This window comes from Acromyrmex echinatior, chromosome 7 (assembly GCF_024713525.1).
Source record: "Acromyrmex echinatior isolate Ae372 chromosome 7, ASM2471352v2, whole genome shotgun sequence".
NCBI classification, from domain to species: Eukaryota; Metazoa; Arthropoda; class Insecta; order Hymenoptera; family Formicidae; genus Acromyrmex; species Acromyrmex echinatior.
In genome coordinates, this window is record NC_141858.1 from 7,479,253 (window position 1) to 7,504,543 (window position 25,291).

General features: G+C 31.5%; 1 protein-coding gene across 11 annotated transcripts in view; it reads right to left on the minus strand.

Annotated features, from left to right (window-relative positions):
• LOC105153659 (A-type potassium channel modulatory protein DPP6) overlaps window positions 1-25,291 on the minus strand; it is a 635,032-nt gene that overhangs the window by 288,468 nt on the left and 321,273 nt on the right. For all 11 annotated transcript variants that reach the window (XM_087408058.1, XM_087408059.1, XM_087408062.1 and 8 more), the window contains one exon: window positions 11,042-11,261. In XM_087408058.1, the coding sequence (XP_087264184.1) occupies window positions 11,042-11,261 (220 nt within the window). The remainder of the gene's footprint in view (window positions 1-11,041; window positions 11,262-25,291) is intronic.

Here is a 25,291-nt window from a genome sequence, read left to right on the forward strand (position 1 = left end):
AATTCAAGAGTGAGTACCTCCTCATAATTTTTTTAAATAAAAACCTAGATAAAATGAATTCAAATGTGCAAATCATCAACGCAGATAATCATTAAAATATATTAAAATAATACATTATACGTATATCTTAATTATAAAGAAAAAAAAATTTTAGGTTTTATGCACGCAATAAAACTTACTTGATACATGAAACAAATAATTCCTCCTTGTACACATTCTGCGAGAACCAACATGTAACGATGTCAATCTGTCTACAGAATTTTACCATGCAGCCGCATATACATATCTATTATAGTTTAAGAAATATTAATGATGTTATTATTGTGTCCCCTTATTACTTTTGTCTCCAGTCTCCCCTATGAACAAAACTTTAAGCATGAAAAATTACGGTCATACATTATAGAACGCACATTTAAAGGAATAAAAATATGGAACATAAAGCGATGTCATGTAAAATTATTGTTGTGCAACTAGTCTTATGTTCCAACGTATTTTCATCTAACGTATTTCCAAATTAACTAAGAGAAATTCAAAAACTTAGAATCAATGAATAATACATAATAAATTACAAATAGTTGTTGATTTATATAATAGTCATTTAAACGAGTTTCTGAGTCAACGCAACTATTCGATCGTACGAGCTCATGTAAAAGACATGATCAAAAGTTAAACTATTATATATATATATATATAAACATTGATAACAAATGATAGAGAAAGAGCGAAGCATTAATTCCTTGTGAATAAATTAGAATATAAAGAGTCAAGAAATTCCGTATCATTTTTAATATTGAGACCATGTAATTGTTTATTAATAAAAATCATTTCTGTAATTTTTTGTACTTAAAGTTTTGTTAATATTGAAAAAATCTGCAGTACAGGATCGAAACGTCTATTGCATTACGAATAAATTTATTACATTTTGACTCTTATAGGCATTAATTTTCTTTGATGTATTTCGGTAGAGCCTGTAACTTTGTTTAACTAATTGTACAATTCAAATATCATGCTTTGGATAATTAGCACTATTATATATTACAATAATATTCATACATAATCTGTTTTTATTATCAAATAAATATTAATTTCATATCAATGATTTGTAACAATTTTGAGATTATATAAATAAGAAAATAAGGTTTTATAAATATGTTGTTATTTTTCCTTGTCTCTCATGTTGTCTTACATTAAATATTTTTATGATGTATTATAAGGTTTGTTAGTAAATATAATATTTGTTTATTTCACAGATCATGCCACGAAATTATATTCTAAACGGACAGAAAGTTTTATTTGTAACAAGAATATTTGTATATCTTTTATTTACCTATATATAAAGAACAAAAAGATATATTAAATGTTAAAAAGGCATGTTCATTTTCGTTGATCAAATATATTTTAATAATAAAAATGAATGTTGTTTGCATTTTGTAATTATTATTAATGTTTTTTTTTATTCATTCCTTACAAATAGATTTGATTTATCTCAATAATCGTCATTGTCACAATCATTCCTTAGATCGTTTAAAGGAGGTTTAGAAAATTTTATTTTTATACGTAAACAAGAATTAATTTCGGTTACTAATATTTTCCTATTAATAATAGAAGCTTTAAAATAATTCTTCATGTCCAAACTCTAAAAAATAAGTTTAGAAAAAGAGAGAATAAGAAGGATGAAGGGATGAGGGAATAAGAAGGTAGAAGGATGTTAGAGCAGACGCTTTGTCTCGCACGTATCTGCGCGGAAGGAGATGGAGGAATCGAATGCATCTAAGTGATTCCGAAACATAGGCCAATGTCTCGATAAGACGCTGTGACTCAGGTTTCAAGAATCGTGCGATCGTAGATCCTATTTTGGGTCAAGGAACTTAATCCTTTTAACCCGGGACAGGACTATGTGTAAACCAGTGCTAGCAGAATATTTTTTATTTACGAGGGAGTAATAAAAGAAATTACGAGCAAATCATTTTAACAAAGCACACATATATATATTTATTATTAAGAAAAATTCAATTGGTTTATTAACAAATTGTTTAATTTTATACTAGGATCTTTTCTAAATTACAAGAGTTATCCGGTAGTTATAATAACTAACAGAGCGAACACAGAGTGTAAAGTGTTGCGATGTAAGTGAGTGTATTCGCGAACATTAGTGCGAGCCTAAAATATTAAATGAAAAGAAAAAAGAAAGAGATGTTAGTATGTAGGTGTGTGCGTGCGTGCGTGCGTGCGAATGTGCAGGACTAAATTGTATTTATCTAATTTCTTTAATTGTACATGAGGAGGGGGAAAGAAATTTAAGAAAAAGGCTACTAGGATTAAGAAAGGATAAGAGGAGTGAGGAAGAAAAAGGAAAATAAGGGTAGTTGTCCGGTTATTGCGCTTCTGATGCGATTGAAATCTGCGTTTTCATCTGTGGTAAAAATGTTTAGGAGAAGAGATTCGATAGAAATTTGAAACTGAGAAAAGAGAAAAGTTAATGATTGGTGATTACCATGGTGAAAGTAATGAAGACGGAGAGGGGGAACTTCATTTAAGAATTCCACACTTGACGTTGAATCAGTGGGAAAAGAGGGACAAGAAGGAGGGGAAATGTCAGGAAATATTCTTTGTGACGAGGTTGATTCTGCAGGGGAAGGAGACCGAGGAGGGAAGGCTTCCGACTGAATATCATTATTGTTGTTATCATTATTATTATTATTATTATTATTATTATTATTATTATTATTATTAGCTCGACTATTATCGTTATTAATACTATCTAAACTATTAGCGTTAATATTATTGCTACCATTATTATTATTAATTAAGCTGAGGTACGCTTGATAGGCCTCGTCTAGAAGCCGACGGATCTCCCTGAGGCATTGAGTTCGTTGAGGCGTTTAGACGCGCGGGAAAAACGTGTACGTGGCCGATCACTTACTACGATTTTTAAATACAAAAATCTTTTATTGTCAGGCTCTGCGTAAAAAAAAGGAAGGCAGATAATGAGAGAATGAAGTTCACGGATTAGGTGAACTTCTAAGTAAAGGATACAGAATTTATCGAAGAAATCGATAAATGTGGGAGGATAAGAACGATAGGTGAGGAAGCGAAAAATTAAGAGTGCAGAGGCTGAAAGGGGAATTGGTTAAGATTTCTTTTTTCTGAAGAGTGATCTAGTTAGGTTCCCGACTAATTGAAAGGAAGGGCTTACTAGAAGTATTCTTTCGAAATTCCGCTTGGAAGCCTCAACGATCTGGTGGTGTCTCTGATCGCTTGGAGCAAAAGACCTTTGACAGCGGTGAAACGATCGCTTCAGAATTTGCACTGATGTTATAACTTTGAAAAGTGTAACTACATAAAACTGTATAGCTATACAGAGCTAATTTTTTTCTCTCTACTTTGTGTCTCGCGATGTTGTGGTTTATATAGACAGTTTTTTGGAGGTAGTTCTTTAGTGAGGTATGTCTGGTTGAGAGAAGTCGAGGAATCAAATTCGTAAGATTTTTCCTACCATTTGGTATGATAACAATTTTAATTAATTATTGGAAAGTTGCCCTTAAGTTGGCTCCGCCTGCGCTGTAAGTTCCGATTTTCTTCTATTCTTATTGATGGTTTTCGTAACGGGGGGAGAATGTGTTGTGAATTACTGGTTCTTTTCTTATCATTGATACAACTGGGAAAAACCATTCTACGTTTTATCCCTGGATTTAATTAATCGTGAGTCGCAGTTTGTATTGCTTTTTTCCAATATCGGAAGATGTTATTGAATTTAATAACCCTGTCTTAAATCTATGCGTGGAACTACTCGCATAATATTAGCGTGAGATGATTAAACATTTCGTCTTCTTTCGAGTATCGTATCCGTGCTGTCACTCTTATTATCACGGGGATCGTTTTACGGCCCGGCTTAACACCTTGGTACTGACGCGGTTTGCTAAAGTTTATTTGATGATTTTCTTTTCCACGACGCTCGAAAGAAGATTTAAACGCTTAATTCCCAATGCATTGATGCTATAAAAGTTTTCTTTATCGCTCGATTCTAAATAAACATAGTTTTTCGGCTGGAAACTTCCCTTGGATTTGGATCACTGGTTATTTGTTTGTCCCTTAATTTATTGAACGTGATACGAAGAAATCGTGGAGTCCAGCGAACGTAACACAAAAATTAAATACTGATAATAACAATTAAGAAAATGGCACGTTAAATTGTTGAATTCCAACTTTGCGTTTTTTCGTCACAATTACGCCGGTTGACTCTAAAAAGATAATAAGGATGATTCTTTCATTATTTAAGAAGTAATGCTTCCATTTCCATTTCGTCTATGTTTCTATTATTTTTCTTCACGTCATAATGCAACGTAGAAAATTATAATATTCGTACGTATTTCAGTCAATTACCTTTAAATATGAATACGAATGATACAAAGCGTTTTGTCTTTGTCGAAAAACACATACATTTATCACGTGCGATTTTATTATATGTCACTGTAACATGAATCTGCACTTTGACGTTAGTATAAATTTTTATCAATTTCACTTTTGTACAGCAAGATAATATAAACGCGACGAAACATTTTGTTCCAAATATTGTGAAAAATAACAGTTTTATATTACATTCACCGTCAGGAAATACTCCCTCGATCCCAAAAATTTAAATTTCAATAAAATTGTGCAGAAGTTCATACATATATGCAGAACAGCTCGACAGATAAACTATAAAATGTTCCAGTGGCACAAAAAAATGCAGTCCGTCAAATTGTCGCAATATCAAGTTTGTTATTCACACATTTGTTAGATATATTGAATTAATTGTCATACAGATTTGGTTTTAACAATAAAAGGAAATTTTTAAAAAACTTAAGAAAAAGAAATGGGAAATAACGCGACAAAGAAAACAAATACAGAACTCGAGATGGCAAGAGGATTCTCGACAAGCACCATTAATACACTTTACTGTACGTGCGTTTCTCTGATTTCTTGATCCGAATGAACTCGACCTCGTTAATTTTTAAGACGCGCCCCATCGCCGCAAATCACAAGAGGAGAAGTGGATTGCGTAGAGAAAATCGTGCCACGAAATTGTGCATTACTTCCACGCGTTGCTGGTGCAGTAATTATACTGATCGATGTGACACGATGCATTTTGAGTATCAGTGGAAATATATTTCGCTGTTCACCGTAATCACTACGAATGCGCGGAAGTGTATCATCGTTATGAGAATTGCTGAGAGTGCGGTAGAACACTGATCTCTATTTAGATACGACAGCAGATCTATTGTTACTAACTTGCACTGTCATTTACACTTTCTGTACTTACATGGAAAGAATTTACTAAAGTATTTCAAAATTTAGCTAAATACAACCTGAAAATAATTTTGTTGAGCTGTCAAAATAATTATACTTAATATTAGGACGCTTAAACATAATGAACAATTACTTTAAATACGAAGCCACTACGGTCTGAATGTTAAGATGTTGAACTATTATATATATTCATTTAAATAAATTAATTTCAGAAATGATAATTGCGTGTCAATATGGTTGTCGAACTTTCAACGCAATCAATCTGAAATATTAATAATCTCCCCAAATTTCCCAAATTTAATCTTAAAAAACTGTAATAAACTTATTGCAAAAAATATTGCCATTTCCAAGCGTCCTAAGCTTTTAGACTACCGAAACCTTAGCAATATTCCTTGCAATAACCGATATGTGTCGCCTACGTTATAAGCGAGCGTGTATAAACAATAATAAGATTAGAAATAAGATCGTTTATATTAGAAAATTATGATTTCTGAAATTAATTCATTTAAATGAATATATATAATAGTTCAACATCTTAACATTCAGACCATAGTGGCGCTTCGTATTTAAAATAATATATCTAACATAAACGGTCTTATTTCCAATCTTATAATGAACAATGTTGTAAAAAATTTTCAAATAAAATAAATATTCCTACAGCCATTATTTCGTTATTTATTGAAAAAGTTTTCAGCTTAAATGTCCCACATAATTATTTTGATGGCCTAACAAAATTATTTTCAAATCTGTTTCTATATAGCTAAATTTTTACTAAAGACGGATCAAGACCTAATTTTTACATCCTCGATACTTGAATTCAAAATTTTGTAAAATCTCGAAACTCTCGAAATTCGAAATATAAATGTAAAAATTATTTATCTTTTATTGTAAAAATTATTTACTATCTATTTTTTTATTTCTTATTATCAATATTATTGATAAATACTAATATAGTAATAATATGTATTATACTTGTATTATTATCATAGTAACAATATATATTATATTATAATAATTACAGAATAGAATATAATACTTATAAGAAAATACTTTCAGAACATCAGCTGATTTACTGGTAAGAGATACAAAATGCAATACTAGTAGTATTCAATACTGCCAACTTAATTTTTTTTTGTTGCTAACAATAAACAAATCTTTTTTTCAAAAGTATTAATGATAACCATAGATCTATCCGCGTTGCTTAAAAAATTTGTTGTTCAAAAATTTTTGCATTTAAAATGAGATAAATATATACATATTTGGGCGTTGAAGAGAAAAAAAGCGAAGACACTGCAAAAGGTGCAAGCACCGCAAACAGACATGTAGCCACAGCCTTTTCTATTTTAACCAGATAGCTGATTACTCGCTTGTATGTGTTACTTTTCTACACGTTGTACATACAAACTTCTATAAATAGATTGCCGTCTTTGCTTCCATATTTGAAAACATATAAATAAAAAAGTCCCAGATTGGTAATATCTCGAAAGCTAAGAATTTCCGAAAAAAAATGTTTTCTATAAAAGTTGTAGGATTTTAAATAATCTATTCAGATCTGATCTGATCAGATCAGTTTGATCTTGGGTGGCGCCAAGGTTAAATCAAGATCACATCAATTTTCTTAAATGACACACCTCATTTTTAATCTAATTATAACTGATGTCAAGTGTTTTTCAAACCACTGCAATAAAGTTATTTTTCATAAAGTACTTTTCGAGTTATAAGACTTGAAAGTTACAATACTGCCGGCATTTAAAAAAATCGACGTGACTTTGACCTAACCTTGATAAGGCCACCAGATCAGTAAATAGATCATTTAAAACCCTACAACTTTTGTAAGAAACATTTCTTTCAGAAATGTTTAGTTTTCGAGATATTTCATCGATTCGGGACTTTTTACTCACCCTGTATATTTATTTGATACAAAAATCATTAATTTTAGTTAAGTATCATGTTTTATTAAGAAAATATTTATTTACTGTAAATAAATAAATTTTTAGTTATTCAAATAAATATTTATTAAAATTTAGTAAATTTTTTTCAATATACACGTGCATTTTTTCAGCTGAAAAAGGGATCATCTTTTTCTTGTAATTTTAATAGTATAATGAAATTTAACCTGAATACAATTTTGCATCTATTTATTTTATTGCAATTAATATATATATATATATATATATACATAAGTTTAATAATTTCTAAAAAAGGATTCTGAAGATAGAATTAATAGATTCGATATGTTTCTCGATATGTTCTTCCTCTTGTATTCAGCACATTGTCACTTTGAACGGCACATACCGCAGTAACCGCACCGCGACATCAAAACAGACAATTCGCAGTGCTGCAGTGTCAGCAATTCTTACCGCGAACTCTCTCTCTCTCTCTCTCTCTCTCTCTCTCTCTCTCTCTCTCTCTCTCTCTCTCTCTCGCTCTCTTCGGATGACAGTGCAAAGTGCAATTCTATCTCCAATATAACTACGGGAATGCTTGAAATTGGAACTAGATCGTACTGTTGTACGATATACATTAAGCTAAATCACATACGGGAATCACATACGGACGTAGAAGCGAAGTACAATATTCCTTAATTTTGCTAATATTGAATTAGCAAGATTATTCTATAGCTTACTATAAATTCAAACCATAAATGCATCAATAAATAATGGTACATAAAACAGTCATATAAAAATTTTATCGTAATGTATAGGTTTTAACCAATTGTAATGTCTAGCTTAAATTGCACTGAATAATACAACTTGCGGCAAATATTTCATTGACAAACGTTTATACTTTTATCAATTTACATGCAACCCATTAATTGTGCAACAATGCAGTCCATTCAATCCCATTTGTGATTATTATTTTTAATTAAGGCTGCTGTATTTGTAAGATAATTCTGAATTAAGAAAAAACAAATTTTAAATATTTCACGCAAAATAAAATGTATCGGAAATCACTTAAACATTGTCATAAATTTTGAAAAATAAATAGGGACTTTATATTGACTTACAAAGTATTTGTGCAGAGATGTGACTAAAACGTTCAACAAAATTTGTCAAATATTCGGTTGTGTTATGAAAGAATTATTAATTATTTCATTAAACATTTTGAATGCATTTATAATTATAATGACAAAAAATTTCATATATTTCTCTCACAAAACAAAGTAATAAATCTAGTCAAAAACGTTTTAATTTAAAACAAACTTAAAAAATAAAGTAAAAAACAAGAAACTTCAAAAGAAATGTATAACGATATACGATGCATGCTGTGTGTAGAAAAAATAGATGAGTAAAAACAACATAGCGGAAAATACGCAGATGTGAATATTAGATTTCTTGAGTTCTCAAATTATTCAGAACGTTATTGTTCATCAAATATTTTATATAAAATGCGTAATTAATAAAATTTGTTTGTTTAAATATTATGATATATGTATATTAGAATTATTTTTTGAAACATTAAACTTTACTCGAAACAGAATAAATTTATTACCATGAAAAAAGTGTTTTATGAGAAAATACTTAAATAAAAATCTACCAATATTAGATGCTTAAGCGGGATACATGTGTATAGAAATACATATATCTACATAGATTGCAATTAAATCTAATGGTGAATTCGGCACATATGCACAATTACTCTAGTGCTGCCCGCACATAGTGAGAGTGCAGAACTACTTTAGTGCTATGCCAAATTGCACTGTCAAAATCATCAGTGCATTTTTTGAACTCGTTCAGTTCATTCGAATATAAATTCAGCATTACACTAGAGGTTAGTTTTCATTTATCGAATACGATAATCTTAATCCATTGATAATGAGACAGTGCGCAAATACGTGGCACTGAAAAAGTTCGCACTTAATGCACACTAATGGCGGTTTGCCGAATTCGCTATGATTGATTTGATAAATTAAACTCTATGAATTCTAAACGAATCTATGAGTTCCGAAATCCACAAAAACCTAATACATCAAGAAAAAAAAATGAAGCACATTCTATATAAAATATTTAATGAACAATAACGCTCTAAATAATTTGAGAACTCAAGAATGGATATTCTTTAATGGATGACCTAATATTCACGATCTGTTTTTGGCGTCAACGTGAGGTCAAGTAAAAATGCGTGTGCACGACAATTTTCGGCCGTTTAATTTCGATCTCCGGCGTTGGAAAATCCTCATCGGATTTTCACACCGGTCGGAATTACTCCATGCGTCTGCGAAGAGAGGGCTGTTAACGTAAAGCTCGCGGGGTCCGTGACGTTTTCGAGCAAAAAGAATTAAGCGATAGTGGGAAGATACTGGCCGCGCGCGTAAATCCATTAAAACCCGTCTTTTGTTCCCAACCTGACGAAAGGATTTATAGGCCGACAGGCGATGTCGGCGGTCGTGCCGTAACAAAGACAAATGGATCCGCGAATGAAGTAGAATGGCCAACGCAGCCTCAAATATAAAATTAGTTTGAACTTCATGCCTCGGTGGTCGCGCGTCATTCACGCGCGCGAAAAAGAGGCGATATAAATATTCGTCGACATGGTTGTATCCGCTTTTACGGATCCACGCGTCGCATGAATCATTTATTATCCTCTTTTGATGTTACATAATACAATTCGCGGGGGATGCATGTGGTGGGGGTGCGAGGAGAAGAGAAAATTCGTGACGATCCGACATACGTTCGTGATATAATTTGACATGATATAATTTGACGTTCCGCTGCCGCGGAAAGATCCGAGCGACTTTTGTCTCACGCGAGATTTATGATATATGATAATTTTATCGCGTGGCAAAACCGGAAAATTACACGCATGTCGAAACCGACGCGCACAAAAAACGTCCGTCCGAGGCGGTGCTCAGAGAAAGATTTGCGCTCGGATTTTCGCGACATGAACGTGAACAATGAGCGACATTAACGTATCAGCAAACGAGTTTTAATGTCGTTCGAATCTCATTTAAATAGTGTTTTTACGCCATGAAGCTATTATCCATTAATTAGAAATCAAACAAGCCGTGTTTAAATTTTATACAAATTTAGAGTCCATACGAACATGCAATTAAATAATACAAAATCCAACTTCGTAAATCTTTTTTTTTTCGATCATCAAGTATAAGAGAGAATTAATCAGAGAAATATTTTTTTTATTATTATCAACGCTAGAATCATCAGATGATGTTAAAAATGTCGCGCGTACTTCGGAATTGTAATCCGTAAATATTACATGTCATTTTTGTAGATATAAAAAATAGGCAATTCATGACTCTCGTTTTGACTCAATTTTATTTCGCAATTTTGGCATTTAATGTACACTTTTCCAATATAAATCGCCCCCCTCCCTTTCTCTCTCTCTCTCTCTCTCTCTCTCTCTCTCTCCCTCTCTTTCTCTCCCTCCCTTTTTCTCTCTCTCTTCCCCTCTCCCCCTTCATTTCACATAGAAAATGTGTCATCCCACTTATAAGCGCGCAACTTATAAGAGCATCCGTCAAATAAGTTTCCTCTTCATATCCGCTATGTCCAATGTATATAATATTAAATCACGCACATTATTTGCCTTTTAAATTCGTTTGGGTAGCAGCGTTTAATTACACTTTATAGGTGTCACAGAGAAGGAAAACTCATTTCGAAAGTCAGATTCGCGGGAAATAAAATTGACAGAGCTTTAGTCTCATTTTCTTCTTTTTAGCGATTTCTTCTCAGAAAGCATGCGGAACCGAGAAGGATTTACGTCATGCGGACAAACAGAGGCGCAGTGTGCTTACCGCTGATCCACGTGCCGTTGAAACTCTTGGGGGATAACGAACCCGAGAGCCATTCCTCCAAGGAAATGCCGGCTGCACCGTTCGTTCTGGACGCAGTGGAATCCGGACTGCCGGTCAGAAGGATCGCCGCCGCGATCACCAGAGCCAGCACGATTATAAGGACAATGCCGCAAGCCAGCAAACGCCATTTATATCGCTGCTTGTTCTTCGTCATGAGATCCTGCAAACATTATTATGAGCGTTGAGTATATGAACAATACCGATATGATGGAAAGCATCTAATAATAAGATTTATACAATCGCCAATAAAATACAATCGGTGATACATTTTTTATTTTTATAATTAATACAATCAAAAAGATAATCAATAGGCTCTAAAGAAAAATCTAAAAAATAATAAATAAAATGCCAATTTGAGCCAACATTGGTTATTTGTGTGTATTTTATATCATTTATAAATATTATTTAATGAGCTTAAATGATTATATCATTTAAGCTCAATAAATTTGTCAAAGTCCAGAAAGATGTGCTACCTCAATCTTCTCAATCTAATGTATTAGTATATAAAATTGATTGTAAGGACTGTGATGCGTCATATGTTGGACAAACAAGCAGATGCCTGAAAACACACATAAGTGAACATAGGAATCGTATTAACAGAAACATGACCCAACATTCGGTTATCACACAACATCATATGGACTTATTTTATAAATTTGATTAGGATAACGTACATATTTTAGACAAAGAGCAAATTTTACATAAAAGATTGTTATCAGAGATACATATTAAAAAACAAAAACTAGGCCTGAATCTACAAAACGATCTACAAACTTTCTCTCGATCTGTTATATATCTCTCAATTTTCATTTTACATTCGACTACCAAACAGTTATAGTTATATTGAGTTATAAGAGTTATATTGTAATAACTTTTAATTTTGTTTCATGTAAATGAATTAAAGTTTGATTTTAACTATTATTTATATTAACTTTTTAATTTATTCATAATTATATTACACAATAAATGGAACAGTCTAATGAAACATGTACAACAAACCTTATAAAAACAATCTTGACAGTCATATAAGTTTATTTTACCATATTTTTTGCGGATAACTTCATGTTAGTAATTTAAAATATTTTTTAACTTCTTTTGGTCGGTCGATTCAAAACAAAAAAAAATCTCTTTCTTTTTTAGTAAACTTAGTAATTTGATGAAGATTAACTCGGATATCATTACTACAATTTTTCCGTATTTTATACGTTAATTTCGCGCTCGTATGCGCTATCATTATGTAATTTTGTAATTTATAAGTTTAAGTAAATTTTTTTGAACTGAAGAGGACCTTGACCATAAGTCAAAACGTATACATTTTAACATTCACTTTGAATAAATGGAATAAAATACACACGAATAACCAGTGTTGGTTCAAATTGTGTGTGTGTGTGTGTGTGTGTGTGTGTGTGTGTGTGTGTGAGTGGCATTTTATTTATTATTTAATACAATTAATTCTAGTTCGGTATAGATAACAATTACAATTGTATCTTTATGAACATGAACATTAATTACGTAAGCATATACATATGTGTTTATCAGTCATGCAAATCTATTGTAAAATTTTATTCAATTCACTTTATAAACAGAATAAAATAGAAATATTAATTTATTATTTATTAATATACATACAGAACTATTTATTATTACACAATAATATATAATTTTCTTAAACGTTTGAGAATAATACAATTATTTTTATTATCTTCAAATACTTAAGAAAATTGTATATTATTGCGTAAATAATAAACAGTTAGTAATAGTTTTATTTCATTCTGTTTATAAATTAAATTAAATGAAATTTAATGATAGATTTCCTACGGCTAATAAACATATGTATGCTTATGTAATTAGTGCCCATGTTTAAATTAAAAATACAATTGCAACTGTAATCTACCGAGCTAGAATTTACATTATGAATATTTAGATTTAACTGTACGAAAATATATTAAACATATAATTTATTAACTATTATATTCACGGCTATTGTGTATAAGTAAACATGGAAAATGTTCGAATATATTTCACTTCAGTTACCGACTATGTTGGACTGTTTGATTTATATCAACATCTGTTTGTCCAACATTTTAATTAAAATGTTGCATGCGTGCTGCATCACCGGGGAATGAAGTGCATTCTGGAAAAGTTTTGTAATATCGTCGAAATATTTCTGCGACTGTATGCACACTCGTCAACAGTAGTGTGTAATCGAAATAATTAAAATATCTCAATATTGATATCAGTCAAGTCCATTCACGTAAATTCCAACTAGTATGTAATACGTGTGCGCAAACAAAGTGCGTTGTTCATTATAATTTATCTCTCTTTTTTTAAACGTTTCGTAAAAATCCACTTTTCCCTTTTTCCAGAATCATAGATTTGCATGATAGAATCTATAATCCCAGAATCGTAAAAAGATAATTTTAATTTTGTAGAGAAATTAAAGATTATATAAAAAATTCGTTTCACGAAAATTCGTGAAAATTCAAAAATTCTCACAAAAATACTAGATTTAGTCCAGCTTGAAAAATGAGATAATTTCACATCTCATAATCGCGTAAACGATCCGCGTTAAGTGAGACGAATCAAATATGCTGGTCAGAATATCCCATATATTCATGGAAAAGCCACCGTCGCTTCTCTCTAAAATGACATTCTCGAACGCGGCTAGCGAGAGATATAGCGTTGCTGCGATCGCGATATGAGGAATAGACTGGAAGAGAATGAAAAAGAGAGGAGTGGGACAATTTCTACGTAAGCCGGTCTTATCGAGAATTGGATTTCGTATTTCTGGAAAAATAAAAGCCGGCGGCGCCGCCGCGCACTGCCACCGCTATCAGCGAAACGGCACCAATCGGCAACGTACGCGATCCTATATTTATAAATCTTCTTTATCAAAATTAAATGTGATCGGCGCCACGACCAGTCGGATCTTATCGAGACGACGTCACGACGAAATTTTATCAATAGACCACTCCGGGGTCTATTGATAACGATAATAGAACACGGCAATTTAGAGAGAATAATCGCAAGTAAATCAATACACAAACAGTGTTCGAGTTAAAGACCATAAAATGCAATGACCATCCAAAAACGCCATCCAAAAACGAATAGAATCAATTTTCCACGTGGAATCTACATTTACGTCATCAGATATACAGTGTTTCAAGTACTCTCGGATAAACTTTGAGGAGAATGATGGATTTTACTGCACAGTTCAACTTTTGTTAAAGATGTATAATCTTTATAAAAAGTAACTGAAATTGGAAAATTATACTTTTCATATTCAAATGAAATATAAAACAGTTCAACAAGGTCGATATTTATATTTATAACAATACAATCTTATAATTTAAATGAAAATTTTTTTATTTCACCTTAACTGGTTTTAAACATGTTTGCTTGTGAAATAATTTTTGTTTTAAATCGTTGCCAAACTTCGTATCGCTTTCAAATACAATATAGAAAAATTTATTATATAATTTCTTTATGTTGTTGAAAAGTACATGTAAAATACATCTTTAACCTGTGTTTTTCGAGAGTCTAAGGAGTTATATATCTTTATATAAACGTTTGGATCGATTGTAAGGTTCGCAATCGATTGCGCGATTGCATATAACAATCAATATTTTTGCTTTTTTTTTGTCTTTTTGAAAAAAAAAAACAAAAAATTAGTATTCAGACGTAGCTCCTTAAAAATGCATCGGAAGTCACAGATTCCTAAACAAAGAGTTGATTCTTTTGAAGAGATTTATCATCCCCTAAAGTTTATCCCAAAGATTTCTGAAATGTCCTATATACAGATAAAAAAGTTTTCTCTCACATTACAATTCCATATATTATTATTCTTTCCACAATAAATATATACTTTTTTTATAATCATACATAAATATTATTACATTAAAGATTTTTCTGCCCCAAAAATCTACTAATAAGTAATACAATTAAGCGTTCTTCATACGCAGTACTTAAAAAGATTTCTATTAAGAATATACCAGAATTCAAATTATAAATACGATGCAACAGATCAAAGATGCATTAATTTATTACTTAATGCTCGCAATAAGAATACTTTTTACACAACTAACGTGTGGGATTTTCGGTATTTTGAACAGATATCTATTAAATGTTTGGAAAGTTGTATCATTACTTTAGACGAATACATGCATTGGTGGAATATATCTTTTATATATGGTCGATATCAGCAAACGCACAACGATGCGATTTTTCCTTCTTTATTTCTCTTTTTTTTTTCTCGATTTCAGAAGCTCCTGCAAGTGCGCTCGGCGTGATTTATGAGCGAACGTCTTGACGGCACCGGATACGCTTTTCCTATACAGAGTGGAGAAACGATTTACGATTCGGCATTTAACTCACTGTCGCGTTAAAGAATGCGGCCTTTCCATTTATTATGCGTCGATGAAACGCGATTTCCTCGATGAGAATCCGTCGGAAGTGACATGAAACCTAAATGAAAATGAATCGCATAAAACATAAGTTGAATTTTAACAAAGTGTGAAAAAATTAATAGAAAATCAGCTTTCCAATTGCTAGCAAAGTTTAAACAGGGAGTAAACTATTTTAATTACTTACTATAAACCAAATGCTAAATAATCTCCAGTTACTAAATAGAAATCTTGAAGGTAATTATTAATTATCGAACTCAAATATACGTATAAAAAAATTCATTTTCCATAATATTTAATTTTTGCCATTAAACACACAGACACACATACACATATTTTGAGCAACAAAGTTTCAATCAAATTTGTCAAATTAAATTTTACTTTATCAAATTAAATTTTAATTTCTGCGGAATTAAATTTCACTGTTGAAATAACAAAAACATACACAAGAATCAACAAACGATGCATATATGCATTTTCTTCTGAAGAAAGAAGAGAGCAGGAAGAGCTGAGAAAAAAATTATATTGACAGAGATGATAAGGTATTTAACTCTCCGTAGAATAATGCCATGTTAAACGGCATGAAAAATGTCGGATATACTTCAGCCGAAGGTGTTTCGTCCTATACAATTCGTAACTACCACTATATGTGCGCGAAAGCAGCAATAATAGGCCACAATAAATATCACGGTCTATAGATGCTCGGCATTTCTAGTCGCGCTCGAAAATTTCTAATATATTTCCGTACAACGAGCGATTTCTCGATACCGATTGCTATTAATGTGCATGCGTAGTTTTGTATGCGTGCGCGCGCGCGCGCGCGCATGTGTGTGTGTAATGTGCAAGAGTTGCGGCCAAAGTACTCCCCGACGACTCTACATGCACTATACGCGAAAGAAGCATTCGATTTTCCGATAACATTCTTACAATGCAACATTTTATTGGCGCCGCAATGAATTTCCACGGCTTATCTTTAGATATGGAATCGTGCGCGAATAATTAATTGATAGCCGCGCGTTATGAGTATGAATTGTGACGTTGCGGTTACCCAACGATTTGCGATTATCGAGTTTTAATATATACTGCTGTTTCTATTCGCTGTTCATCACTGGAATATTGTAAGTGAAAACTCACCATGAAAAGGATTAATTGAGTAATCGAACAACAAAAAATATAGTCCAGAAATTTAGTCACAAATATAATGTTTCTCAATGAATAATTAAACAAAATTTGCAATTCGCAATTCTTTAAACAGATTTCTAATCATCTAATTAATAATTAAATTTTTCTATTCAATTAGTGCAAATGATTTTAAATTTAAATGGATTTTATAAATACGATTCTTATAAACAATTTATCGAGCAATGAATAAAACATAAAAGCACAGAATATAGTCCAAAATTTGTTTACAAACCTAACGTTTCTAATGAATAATTGAATAAAATCTTTCGTAATTCTTTAGCTATTTCTCATTTAATTAATAATTGAATTATTTTTCTATCTAATTAGTGTTAATGGTATTAAGTTCATGTTCTATAAATTTGATTCTTAAACAATATGTATTTCACAGCATATTTGCACAGTCTACAATAATAAAAAAGTTTTCAGAAGCTTCTTTCATTTTTTATGAAACTTTTATGAAGCTTTTTCTCCTCTTAATGTGTGTACCAGAGTATTAATTTCACGCTTTCCTCTCGGAAAACATTCTCTCGTCGAAAAAGATTACCATTAACCTGTAGAAGACCGGAGGCCCCTTTAGGAATTCAGTGACGCCATCTTTTTTGCACTCATGACATTGACAAAAAGTTCTAGCCCTTAAAATAAAAAAGTTGATCAAAAACCTGCCTGCCCTCAAAAAGTTAAGAAAGGTAGCCGTGTTTATTTCTCATAAATCGCGAATTCGCGATTCTTTTCAATCAGCATCCATGCGACATTCATTATCATTAAAATGAATTCTTCCTTCCACGAACGCTGGATTCTAATTAACTCGGCTTTTACAATCACGCGCCGTTATTACTACTATCAGTCGCACACTCAATTCAACCGAAAAATAACCGGCCTTTCAATCCTTCTCCATTCGTCGATGCCATTCTGCCGTCTGAATGCAGTTTGAACACCGCGCTACCAGTAATGGTATTATGTGCAAAGTGCCACAATATCGAACGGATTCGTTCTTCCACGAACGTGATCTCTAGAGAGGACCCCCTTAGAATTACTGCGCTATATCATCCTCGCGAATCTCTCTGTATGCTTTATTCCTTTGGGAAGTCAAATCGCTGATTAAAAGACTCGGAGTATCTTTCTCGAATCTCTTTCTTACAACATTCTCGCATTCTTTACCAAAACTCATTAACGGAACTAAAATCTTACAAGCTTTAAGTATAACCTAATTTATTACAAGCAAATTTATGTAATTTTAATTCCTCGGTAATAATAAGCATAACAGTATAATAATTGTTAAAACTTCACTTTTTGAAATTTAATTGCAAAATTTTAATTAATACGGGATGTATCTTGACATTAATAATAACAAGATGAAAAAATAAATGTGAGTTTTCGACATCATATATGATATTGACAACAAGTAATCCGTAAATAAAAACAAATGTCGATATTGAGATTTATACGTCGATATTGATATTTTATGAAAAACGTTACGTAAAACTGATTAAAACTTACTATTTTCAATATCCTTTTTGGTTAACATTTCCTATCTTTGGCACAATCCTGCCGCAATATCAGCAATGTAGATTGTAAACTAGTTTGAATGGAGAGACAAATTTTTCGTTTTGCCAAGTCGGAGCACAATATTCCGTGGAACAGTTCTCAAATTAGAGATTTACAACTTCGTTATCAAGATTACTTTGAATAATTTTTCCTTTCATCGAACAATTATTAAGAATTATTTAATTTAAACATCTTAGAAATATTCCAAAATAAAAAAAATTTTTTTTAAAGCGGATGTAAATGTATATTATCACATACACAACAGCGACTCACATTAATATTCGGATATCATGATACTTTAGAAATTATTACCTCCTAAATATAATTTTTGTTGGAGTAAGAAATTTACGGCTATATTTTTTGTTTTAAATTGAAAAATTCATTATAAATAGTTATTAGAAATTTAAATTTTATTTCTATAATTACATTTATACATGTATGACAGTTTCGAATATATTAAACTAAGACAGAACTTTGCTCAACTATATAGACAGAATTTTGCTCAATTCTGGTATCGCAAAAATATTCGGACACTTAACAAAATATATTGGGTCATTTAAAAAGTATCCGCGGTTTTTTCATTCAAAAATTGAACAAAAAACCGTGGATATATTTTAAATGACCTAATAATAATATAAATATATATAAACGAAATAATATGAATAATTTTAATACTTTGTTGGATAACCTTTTTGTTTAATAACATGCTGCAAACGTTTAGGCATGTTAGAAATAATTTTTGTTAAATAATCTGGTGTAATGCGCGTTCATTCCTCTTTTAATCGTAATTTTAGTTCTTCTTTTGTAGGCATAATCCGAATGTTACAATCTAATAAATTCCATAAATTTTCTATGGGATTTAAATCTGGTAACTGTGGAGGATGTAATACTTTTGGACAGTTATACAATAAATATTCTTGCAATAACTATTCGCGATTTATGTTTTGGATCATTGTCTTGATAAAATTTGAAACTACCTCATATATTCATATTATTAGAACTTTTTATTAAATTGTCTTTTAGAATACTTAAATATTTATTTTTATCCAAAATTTCGTCAATAAAAACTAATTCACCCAGTCCTTTACTTGAAATACAATCTCACACCATTAAACTTCTACCGCCGTGTGTCATATTGGCTTCAAATTTTTCAATTTGAATTCTTCGTTTGCTTTTCGCCATACCATTTTCCGTCCGTCAGATTCAAAAATGTTAAATTTGCCCTTATCAGCGAATATTACATCATTCCATCATATTTGTTCTTTAGAAATAAATTCCTTGGCGAAAATTAATCTTTTTTTCTGATTCGCTTCATTTATGAACGGCTTTTTATGAGCCGTTTGAGCCGTTTTTTTTTTTTTTAATGAGTTTACTCTACCGTTATAATCACTTTCTTTTAATTCTCAACAACTGTATCAGGTTGTACCTTCTTGCTAGTCTCTTCGTATAATTCTGAAATCAATTTTATAGCACTTCAGAATGTCAATCCAGGATTTACTTCTATTTTCCTAATAATTTTTGCGTTTATCCCGTGAGTCAAGTAATTTTGGACTGAGGTATTGATCAATGCGATCTTCACGAACATATCTTTTCTGAGGTCTTTTCTGAGGTATTGATTCAATGTGATCTTCACGAACATATTTTTTTACAATATCTGTTACTCTTACTCAAATTTATTAATTTACCGATTTCTCGATATGATTTGCCTTTTCTATAATAAAAACTAACAAGTTATTTATCAAATGAACTATTTTTGCTTTTACGTCCCATTTTCATTGTTAACTTGTGTGATCTGGGGAAATTAGGTTAACTCAATTCAATATGAAATAAGTCACATATTTTGTGTTTGACTTACTTCACGGTAAACAAGTAAGGAATAAATTAACTTGATTTCCGAGGGTCAATAAATATAAAATATATTGAGTGTCCGAATATTTTTGCGATTCTAAAATTAAGGATTAATTTATTTAATATTTTTTACATTGAAAACTACATTAGTTAAATAAAGAAAATTAATGTTTTTTACATCTATAATGAGCGTTTCCAATGATTAAAAAACCGTAAATTTCTTAATTCTATAAAAACTATATTTCAAAAATAATAGTTTCTCTATTATTATGATGTCCGAATATTAATGCGAGTCATTGTATGTAATTTTATATTAATACAAAATTAATATTACAATATTATGAAAATTGCAACATAAAATTAATAATATAAAATTAATAATACAAAATACTATTATAATATAAATTGCGTATTTCAAAAGATATTGAATACATTCTCTTAATTAACGAAATATATTATGCGGGTAACATTAACGTTAACATAATCGATCGAAAATGTTACTTATTCTACGACTAAAACAATAGCCAAAAAAATTGTGCTTTAACTATTTTAAAAATGCACAGATAATGTAAAAATTATTTTAAAATATAAAAATCGAATTTCATATTTATTCAACTGTAATTATTGTCCGGAATATTTTTTCCCGTAGAACAGATTTTCTAGCAAAATGTACATGAAATTTAAGAGTTTATCTTTACAAATTGTGTTATTAGCAATGAATTATTATACCGCAATTTATTCGTCGTCAATAATTATATTAATAAATTTTTTTCTCTTACACTATGTGGAATTTACTTCTTCGTGTATGACGGGGCACGTGGCGCTGCGGAATCACGCTCATACTTTATCTCGAGAATATTGATTTTCGCAGTCGTTGCGTGAGCCACGCTAGTGGTCGACGGACGAGCAAAAGAATCTAAAAAATTTAGTGGGTATGATGGAAGCCGGCCTGGCGAGATGCCAAGCACAGCGTCGCGCTTTGAGGATCCATAATTTGTAACTGAGCCGTCAACGTATAGCGCATTGTTATCGAGAGCACTTCGTCCGCGTCGCTCAAAATCTAGTCCAAGTACCGCATTTCCTATCGAAATCCGGCACTAGTGAAAGAAACAAGCATATCGAAGCACGCTGATACATTCCTCTGATATATGCGGTGCTTCTCTATCTTTACGACCGCAAGACAAACTGACAATACAACTTGATATCCGGTTGCATTGTATGAAAATACATTAGAATTTGTAAAATTTAATGAAGTTTCTACAATTTTAATCTCAAAACATTAATCTTATTTTTTAAAAAATGGCACAGAAATGTGCTCCTAGTTAACTTATTATTATGGAATTTAAATATAAAATGATAAATCACATGAATAAACTACGATAAACGTTTACTACCTTATTTTACTTGAAAATTATTTTAATATACTTTGAACAAATTACGATAAATAATTGTTATTTATAAGAAATTAGCTCTTCTAAAAATATCTAAAATGAATTAAATAAATATCTAAGATTGAAAATTAAATAAATCAAAATGCCTTCTCTGAAATTATCCATACACAATATAAATTTTTATCACAAGTACTGCAATTGTATAAGATTGTATATAAAAAATCATGTACTAAAAATTATACGAAGTATTATTTTACACATACGAAATTACAAAGCAATTTAGGTATTTCATAAAAGCATAATGCTCGCAATATTAAATCTTCGTTGTACTTCGCATAAATATACAATGCAATTCCGAATATTCGGTAATGATTTGCGTATATATAACCCCGTACCTCGGAAATTAAGGTATTTGCTGCAATCGCACGTCGCCTGTCAACGATATCCGGCAAATGACAGTAAATCTCATTGAATTCTATTCACCGGAATAAGCTATGCCGCACAAAATTTAGGAGATATATAGCGTAAATGTCTCGTACATCGATTACTGCGAGTCATACATTTCAATATGATTGTCATCCCTCATATAAATACATACAATTTATTACGGGGAAGCAATATTTTCCCATTATTATTTCATTTACGAGACATTTACTTTTTGTATGCCTCATTGTAATATAAATGAAAAAGTTTTCTCTCTCTCCTTTATTTTCAACTTTAAACAAAAGCGTGTAGGTTCCTCTTCGTTACCCAAATTCTGTAGGGAAATCTAAGAAGATGGTACATGACATGAAATATTTTGTGGTCCGTATCTTCACAATAAATATTCTGCGTTAAATGTCTCGTCTTAATTTTATCTCAAGATTAATTATGAGAACGCTAAACAAAAGATCTATAATATAAGCAAAGAATTATAAATTAAGCAAGAACGAGGAAACGCTACCTGCAGTTAAAAATTCACACATTGGCATTGTGACGAACGCGACACACGTAGAGTCATCCAACTCCATCGAGTATATAAATAGTTAATGCCACGCGTGCGCTTAACACCCACGACTTAATTTCCGCGACGTTATCGTTTCACTTGGTTGTTCAATTATATTAACCCCTCTTTTCACGGCAACAGCCATTTCCCGCACACAACCCGTAAATATTCTAGAAAATTTTTCCCCGGAGATGCGCTAACTAGATCGCTTGTGTACCTATTCTATCCAGAGCACCTCATCCTATGACTGCGAGATGCAGCGAATTCTGAGTGGCAAAAAGGATTTAGCTTATCTGATAATCGTCATGCTCTCGTGCAAGAATGTCGCATTACGTACTCTCTCAAAGCAAATGTATCATTGTTCGCGAGTAGACGAAAGGTGGACCAATTTCTCTCGCGCAATGTGTCATGGAGTTAAGTTACTTCGTCGCCTTACGAGTCATAGGGTCGGTCTTCTCGACCGCTGTTGTCGCTAGCCAAAGAACCGGGGATGAAGCCAAGCGAGATAATTTATCGTGTTCCGACATTGCAAACGGTGAAACAGCCTCGCCGCAACGGCGGAAGTTAGATCGGTCTCGCCGACATGTCTTGATCACTTTACCTCGCGCTATCCCTCATCACGGATCTCATCGACCAAATTTATCCCTGCGACAATCTTGATGGTGCTTTACTTCTTCTCCAGTTTCGTTTCATTCCCTCGCTTCTTTTCTTGCTCTCCGCCTTTTTCATAGAGCCAGGAAATACTTCTATCAAACATCTTCATTTTATTCCTTTTTTATTCCTATTCGACAAGCTATAGATTTTTTCTTCTTGTCTTTTTTCCCCATGAATCGCTATCATTTGTATCGTTAACTTTTTAACTAACTATAATTGTTAATTATTCGTTACTGTTGTTCATTATTCTCTCTTTGCAACCTAACTTAATTGAAACAAAACTATATTTTTTTACGATATGAAAGAGAAAAACGCTGTTCTACTTTATTCAACCATCTGTTCCTTTTTAACTATCTCTTTTCTATCGCTTTCGCGATTTTCTTTTCCATTTTCTTATTTCCTTTTTCTCGGAAACTTACTTTACTAACAAAACTTGCAACTTTTTTATGACGCTCAAATCGCTCATTTACCTCGCGAGAAGTTTAATGAGACTTACAGGCCGAAATGGCACTTGAGTGTTTTACGAGCCATCGGAAGGATAGTTCCCCTTAAAAAAAAAACGCACGATTCGCAATGATCGTGTAACAGGCATATTTATAGTGTGCTTGCGCAGCGCAAAGTAATAGCACGAGTTATATTCAGACCGCGGCGAACGCATTTATCGACAAAAGAGCTTTTCGAACTTCGCGTGCACGCAGTTAACTTTTGCGTTAAAGGATGATGGTTACATAGCAAAACCATGCGCGAGGCATTCAAGTCACTTGCAAGTCAACTTGTTTCGAGAAAAGTAATTTCCGCATTGCTTTGCACAGATGAGAATTCCATAATTGAAAAGATAAGTATGTTACAATATTAATATGCAATTTGAAAAATACATACTTTACAGCCTCTTTTATATTTACATAAATATAATATATATTACGTGAAACAAACTTAAACAATTAAAGAGTTCACTGAAATCTTATTAAAAAATTCCTAGATTGAGAATTCCTAAATTTTTCGAATATTTTTGTTCAAAATTTCAGATAAAATTAGAGAATTTTTTAATGTAATTTTGAAATAAATCGAAATGCAAGCAACACAAATAAAATATATATTGAAAATTCTAGTATGCTATACTTATGGCTAACCGAATCAACATTTTATATTATCGAGAAAAAATGATCAAAAAAATTTTGATTAAAATATTGCACTTGCGTTTAATCCTCAATACAACAACGGGTAATTTGAACCCGAAGCAAAAATTGTTGGATAATTGTACAATCAGTAAGATTGTTAACTATGAGGTTCTGAATTGTAAAGTAAAAAATTTTAAACTTTCTTCTATCAATCATAAGACGGAAGATCATTTGCATTCTGTATTTTAAACAGAACACTTTAGAACTTGAATGTAATTTTTATAGTTGTAATTAAGAGTGTTAATCTAACAATATCAGGTTTTATAAATTAATGAGACTTACAGGCTAAAATGGCAGAGAAAATAAACTTTGTCATTATCTGGAATATCTAGATAATCTTTATTCTCAAGCAATCTTCACGGAAGCCACGAAATAAAGTATAATATTTGAGTACTCATAGATATTTCTTTTAAATTTACCCGTTACGTTGAGAAACTTAAGACGTGGACAAATTTAATTTTCTCTTTTTCAAGAGATCTGCCGGTTGCGCAAAACGAGTCAATAACTTCTCTACGTAAGCTGCAACGTGAAAATCTCGCGTCTCTGTTCTCAGACAAATTGTTTACTTTTTCATGAAATAAAAGGAACAAACTACAACATGAGATGTATCTATCTGATAAAATCTGATTGTGAAGTTTTTGAAGCATTCATCTCGGAAAAACAAAATTTGATGATTTATAGCGCACAGGCTAAAAAGTTGTAGTTTGTTCTTTAAATTTGTTACACGATATGTTTCGAGGAAGGTAAATAAAAGCAGGTTTTATAAAACACATATAAAATGTTACAGGCGGACGTGACATGTCAGGAAAGTAAACATTGCGGAAAATAGTAACTAAATTTAAAAAAAACGTCTATTAAATATAACTAATTTGTTTTCCGTGCATAAGATATAAATTTATTTTAATAAAATGAATAATGTATATATTATTCTTACCAATAAATAATAAAATAATAGATAACTTAATATTAGTCTAGCCATAATAAGATTTATCATGCTTATAATG